General features: G+C 35.6%; 1 protein-coding gene across 2 annotated transcripts in view; it reads left to right on the top strand.

Annotated features, from left to right (window-relative positions):
* Positions 1 to 5,289: 5,289 nt before the first annotated feature.
* PTBP3 (polypyrimidine tract binding protein 3) overlaps positions 5,290 to 6,797 on the top strand; it is a 77,066-nt gene continuing 75,558 nt past the window's right edge. Inside the window, exon 1 of one of the 2 annotated variants that reach the window (XM_008585471.1) lies at positions 5,290 to 5,369. Coding sequence is in view for 1 of the 2 variants with exons in the window: in XM_008585470.1 (XP_008583692.1) it covers positions 5,348 to 5,369 (22 nt within the window). In the remaining variant the exon portion in view is untranslated. The remainder of the gene's footprint in view (positions 5,370 to 6,797) is intronic. The other variant, XM_008585470.1, reaches the window with a different exon arrangement.

Raw genomic sequence — 6,797 nt, 5'->3', positions numbered from 1 at the left:
CACCAAACTAATTTCCAGAGTGGCTGTACCGTTTTACATTCCTACCAGTAATATATGAGAAATCCAGCTTCTTCCACATCGTTGTCTGCATTTGATATCATCACTGTTTATTCTAGATTTCTAGTAGGTATATAGTGATATTGTGGTCTTAATTTTTATGTGAAGTCATTTTGATTTGCATTTCCTTAATGACTAATGATGTTGAACAACTTTTCATGTGCTTATTGACCATTTGTATATCTTTTTTGGAGAAATGTCTATTCAGATCTTTTGCATGCTTTTAAGTTGGGTTTCTTTTGATTGTTGAGTTGTAAGAGTATTTTAGAATTTTTGGATACCAGTCCTTTGTCAGATATATGATTTACAAAAATGTTCTCCTATTCTCTTGGGTTGTCTTATCATTTTCTTGATGGTGTCCTTTGAAGTATGGAAGTTTTTATCATGTAATCCAATTTATTTATTTATCTATTTTTTCTTTTATCACTTGTGCTTTTGTTGTGAGGAACCTATTTCTTAACCCAAAGTCTATAGATTTACTCCTTTGTTTTCTTCTAAGAGTTTCATAGTTTTACATTTAAGTATATATCCCTGTAGAGTTTATTTTTGTATATGGTATGAGGCATGGGTTCGAACTTTCTTCTTTTGCATATAGTACTTCAGAATGTTCATGGAAAATGGAGTTAAAAGATAGTACAGTCTTTCTTTCTTTTTTTTTTTTTTTTTCCTTTTTTTTTTCTTTTTTCGGGACCGGCAACGGATCACAACCCTCAGTGTCACGCCCGTACCGGACCGGGACCGGCAACGGGATCACAACCCTTGGTGTTGCTCCTGCACCTTGCTCAGTGAGTGAGCGGCCGGTCTGTATGTGGGATCTGAACCCTCAGTGGGAGTGCCGCCGCGCTCTCAAGCGGCACACTGTAGCAGTGTGCCACCGGGCCGGCCTGATAGTACAGTCTTTCAATGAACTTTTTGAAGATAACTCATGTAGCTTAGATTTGACTTTTATTTTGGGACCCTACTAAATGCAATTAATATAGTCTTTTGTGAGTGACTTCTTACATTCATGAGATTCATCTATGTTATTGTGTGAAACATTAGTTCAGTCTCATTGGTGTTAAATCATTGCAAGCATTTAAAAGATTTATTCATCCATTCTGTAGGTGATGACATTTGGTTATTTCCATTTTGGCTAGTACAGATAAGGCTGCTGAGAACATTCTCATATGTCCAGGTGTACATAAGCAGGCAGTCTCTTGGTTGTGTGCATTGAAGTAGAATATTTAGGGATCCTAGGATATTCGTATATGAGGATACTCCAAAAAGTTCATGGAAAAAATGGAATTAAAAAATAATGCAATTTTTCTGTGCACTTTTTGAAGATCCTTTGTATAATATTCAACTTTAGAAGACTGGGTGAAACTTTTCCACGTTGTACCAATTTACACTCCCTCTAAATTGTACTGAATTAACTCCCATGTAAGAGTTTTTGTTGCTGCACATTCTTATGAACACTTGATATTGTCAGTCTTTTAATATGATGTATAGTCATGCACCATATAACAATGCTTCTGTCAGTGAGGAGCTGCATATGTGACAGTGGTCACATAAGATTATAATGGAGTTGAAAAATTTGTACCGCTTAATACATTGTAGCCATGGTAATGTCATGGTGCAACACGTTTCTTATTCGTAAACAAACCTACTGCAAAATATGTTGAGGAAGAGTGCCTAGCTTACCCACTGGGTGACCCTGCCAAAGGTAGCTCATATTTTTAAGATAGAAAGACAAGCATTTCACACATTAGATCTAACCCCAAGTAAAAGGGTTGTTGTCTGCTTTAGAATTCTTGCATTTTTAAATGATTCTCGCCCATCCCCATAGTAAAGTAATAGTTAATAACAATTAGCTAACTGTATTAGTCAGGGTTCTCCAGAGAGACAGAGTCAACAGGATATGTTATAATTATATGAGAGGGATTTATTAGGGGAATTAGCTCACGTGGCTATGAAGAAAAGTCCCATGATAGGCCATCTATAAACTGGATGCCAGTAGTGTGGCTCAGTCCAAGTCCAAAGGCCTCAGAACCAGGGAAGCTGATGGTGTCCTTGTAAGTTCTGGAACCCAAAAGCTGAAGAGTTTTGAGCTCTGATGTTCACGGACAGGAAAGGAGTGTATCGCAGCTCCAGAGGATTGAGAGAGAGAGAGCTTCACCTCTTTCCTCGGTCTTGTTCTCTCTGGACCCCCAGTGGATTGGATGGATCCCACCCACACTGAGGGTGGGTCTTTCCCACCCAGGCCACTCAGACTCTCATACTAATCTCTGCTGGAAACACCCTCATGGACACACCTGAAAAGAATGATTTACCAGGTTTCTCAGCATTCCTTCATCTAACCATGGTTGACATCTAGAATTAACCTTCATATTAACACTCACTGAGTGCTTGCTGAATGCCAGGCACAATCCCTACCTTTAATTTAATTTTCGTAACTTGGTAGAGGTGCTGGTATTCTAATTCTTATATAACAGATGAGAAATTAAGGCACAGAAAGACTTAGTAGCATAATTAGAGACCCCACGTTCATGCAACTAGTGGCCAGTGTGGATTGAGAAAATTCATTGCTGTTCCATTTCATAATTTGCTTTCTCATAACAAAGAAATCACCTAACAATGCATTTCTTGTCTCTGCATCATTAAGCCATGTGTGACTGTATTTCATTGGGTTTTAACTTACATTTGCCTGATGACCAATGAGGTTAAGCATCTTATCCTATGTTTATTGGATACTATATCAGTCGTTTATATATGGCTTAGCAAAACAATTAATTCTTCTTTACTTATAATGTTGGTGGTTGTTATGGAGCTATACTTGTTCTTGTTCTGGGAATCAGGCTTCTATTTGGGATGTGATCTTCTTGGCCCAGAGGGAGAGAGAAAAAAATTAGCAGAACTGATTGATACCTCTGAAGCTTCTGCTTATATTAAGTGTAGGTCCCAGCCATTTAAATTTAAATTTAAATTTAAATTTAAATTCCATAGGGATATTATAAGACTGTGCTCAAATGTTAGTGGGGCAGAGAGTTATCCTCCAACAGGAGGCATTGCAAGTCTCATGGCCGTGAATGGGGATGCCTAATCTTTTCTTAGGAAAAGGAGAGGGTGCAAATACTTTAGAACAGTAATACAGTCTACCACTTTATTTGTGAGATGCCTATTTAGGTCTTTGGTTGTTTTCTGTTTTCTTGACTTTTTCTTATTGATTCCTAGTACTTTTTTTTTTTTTTTTCCTTTTTCTTTGTAAGTTCTAGATATAAACCCTTTGTTGGCTATATGTATCACAGATATTTTCTGTCATTCTATGACTTGTCTTTTTACTCTCCTAATGGTGTCTTTTATTAAATAAAATTTTTAGTTTTAATGTTGTCTAGTTTATCAATATTTTTATAGTTGTGCTTTTTGTTTCTTAGTTTAAAAAATCTTTCCTAACCCTCAAGATTATGAATATATTCCTTTACTTTCCTTCTAGAGTCTTTAGTGTTTTGCCTTTTACATTTCAACCTACAATCCACCTAGAATTAAGTTTTAGTTGACTTTTTAACATACTCCTGCAAGTCTAGAAAGAGCTAAAGTGACCTCCAAGTGGTTTCTAAGATCAAATTAACTTGATTAACATAGAGACATATTAATGTTAAACTCACATATATGTAGAAGATATATTTATCTTCTAACACCAAATCCCTCATATGTGAAACCCATGTTGGCACAGTTAGAGTTTTACTGTATTTAAAAGTGTAAAAATTTACCTTCTTTGCAGTTTTAAACAATAGTATATGTAGCCCTCCCTAAGAATCCTGAGTTTTCAATACCCCCCCCTTTTAAAGTAGAATACATGGATACAGTTTATTTCCATTTTAAACAAGAATTGCTTAATTGTATTTCTATTATGCAAGCACAGTGGTAGTTTATCTTTCTTCAGCAAAGGCTGAAGTTGTTCCTTATGAAAGTGGTACAAGTGGAGGGGGTATAGCTCAGTGGTAGAGCATTTGACTGCATATTTAATGTTTAAGACTAAACATTAAATATGAGGGTTCTTCAAAAAGCTTTTGGAAGAGTAGAATTAAAAGATACTATGAGTCTTTCCATGAACACTGTTGCTATTCTATTATTTGTAGGATTGTTTGGAGATTGTTTTATTATCCAATAGACCAAAATACTCATTCTTAAAAATTCACCAAGCTAAACAAATAGTACTATTTAAAATAGGTTAGTTTTAACTTTGTATGTGGTATTCATTGTCCTTCTAAATGTAAACTTTTAAATCTTGGTAGTAGATCTTATAAATTACAATGAAAAGCTTGTCTGACTTACCTTTTAGCATTGACAGTTCAGATTTGGAATTAGGTCAAAACTATTATCTGAAAACAGTAGTTGTTTAAGAAACAGTAGATATTAAACATCATTTTGAGGATTAATGAATGAAAAATTACTGATTATAAAGAAATTGGCAAATATAGAAATGAATTGTGTCTTTGTGTTCTATTTAAACACATAGGGGCCAGCCCGTGGATCACTCGGGAGAGTGCGATGCTGATAACACCACGGCTGTGGGTTTGGATCCCTATATAGGGATGGCCGGTTAGCTCAGTGGCTGAGCGTGGTGCCGACAACACTAAGCCAAGGGCTAAGATCCCCTTACCGGTCATCTTTAACAAAATAAATTTAAAAAAATAAAAAAATAAACATATAGGTGTTGAAAAGTTAGGATTATTAGGGAGGACTACTCAAATTATTTGTATGTAAATATGTACGACAAAAACAACGTCATAATGCAATCCCCCTAAATACAGTTTTATATTTAAAACGTAACATCTTGGAGGACTGAGTTTGTAGGTGTTGAAAAGTTAGGATTATTAGGGAGGACTACTCAAATTATTTGTATGTAAATATGTACGACAAAAACAACGTCATAATGCAATCCCCCTAAATACAGTTTTATATTTAAAACATAACATCTTGGAGGACTGAGTTTGATTAGAAAGGGTTGCAAAATTATTGTTGGTATCTCTGATGGCAGTTCTTTTTTTTTTTTTTAATAACTAACAATCATGTGGATGTGTGATAATTTTCCTTACTCTGCAACTCACTTTCAGTCTGTAGATTTTCTCAAGGACTTCCCCTTAAATGACTTCGTTCTAAGATGAAGTAATATTATTAGCTTTTAATATTTTTAGTAGTAAATATACGGGCCATTCTCTAAAACTTGTTTTATTAACTGAACATTGGTTTTGCTTTTCAGCGGGGACCTGATGAGCTTCTTCCTTCTGGCATCATTAACGGACCTTTTACCATGAACAATTCTGCTCTTACAGGTATGTATAGTGAGTTTTAATTTTTTCAAAATGTTTTTTTCCCATGGATTTCAGTATTTCTTTCTACAATGTTCTTATTTTGCTCATCTTATAAATATATGTTGAATTGCCACTGTTTATAACAAAAACTAAAATTTGTTGCAGTAAAGTACCATACTGTCTACATGGATGGAATGACTAATTACAGCTTTCTTAAGTTGTAAGTCTTCATTTGGATCTAACTTGATGATTCCTTTTTTGATTGATGTTCTTCGTGATAAAAATACTGTCAGTAAGTTGGTGACCCAGAACTATTGAATAAAAGAGCTAGATTTCAAACTTGTGATGAGTGATGATAGATTTGGAATGGAAATATTAAAATTATATGACCATATGATTTTTTAAAATTGAAGTATAATTCACATATCATAAAGTACCACATGACTTAAAAATAAATGCTCTTGAAATTTGAGGGCTTTAAAATGAATTGGAGGAGTGCAGTACTGGAGGGAGAGTAAGTAGTTAAAAGGCTATTGCTGTAATCCTAATAAGGAGGGATTACAAATGGCAGTTGTGATGGAGAGAGTTGGAGAATTTACAGAAGGTAAAACTTACAGTAATTGGTAATTAGCTGAATGTTTCAGTAAGGGAGTCCATCAATGATTTTTAGGTTTTGGACTTGGGTAATTGCATAGATGAATGGTGATACTATTTATTTCTATTAGACAATATAAGAACAGAGTTGGCCAACACAGCAGGTTAAGATTTGTACAGATTGAGTTTGAGGTTCCTGTGGAATATCCAGGTGGAAATGTCAGATAGAGAGTGGTTCCTGGTCTCAACATCATGAAAGAAATTTGGTAGTCTAATGTCATACACAGTTGACAAGTGAAACCATGGGAATGGAGAGTTTCAGAGAAAGTGGGATTTTTATCCAAATGTGTTTGGAGTTACAGGAAGTTAGGGGATGAGTACCTCCCTTTCCAGACCATGAGCTTACCTGGTGTTTGGGAGAGTGAACACCCTCTATGGGAGGACTCTATAAGAGAAGTGGACCAGAGTCAGTTAAGGCAAAAAGACGAAAAGAAAATTCAGTGAAGAGATTAAGAATGTGTGGGAATTGGTCAACCATCTTTCTAAAGGACTAAGTGGAAAGATTCTGTAGACAGGACAACAGCCAGTGATTTGTTTATGTGAAAGTGTGAACAGAATAATATGGACATGAGACTAAAGCACAGCAGACTTCTCAAAATTGATCTCACATCAGAATCAACTGGAGAGCTTGTTAAAATAAAGCACAGTTGCTAAGTCCACTCCCAGAAATTCTAATTCAGTAGGTCTGGGATGGGTCCTGAGAATTTGCATTTCTACAAGTTTCCATAATGCTGATGCTGCCATTTGAGGAAACTCACTTTGAGAACTATGGCGGGGATGGGGATGGGGGTGGGG

This window comes from Galeopterus variegatus, unplaced genomic scaffold (assembly GCF_000696425.1).
Source record: "Galeopterus variegatus unplaced genomic scaffold, G_variegatus-3.0.2 Scaffold3586, whole genome shotgun sequence".
Taxonomy (NCBI): Eukaryota; Metazoa; Chordata; class Mammalia; order Dermoptera; family Cynocephalidae; genus Galeopterus; species Galeopterus variegatus.
Note: the sequence above shows the minus strand (reverse complement) of the source record. Positions and strands in the feature narration are given on the sequence as shown.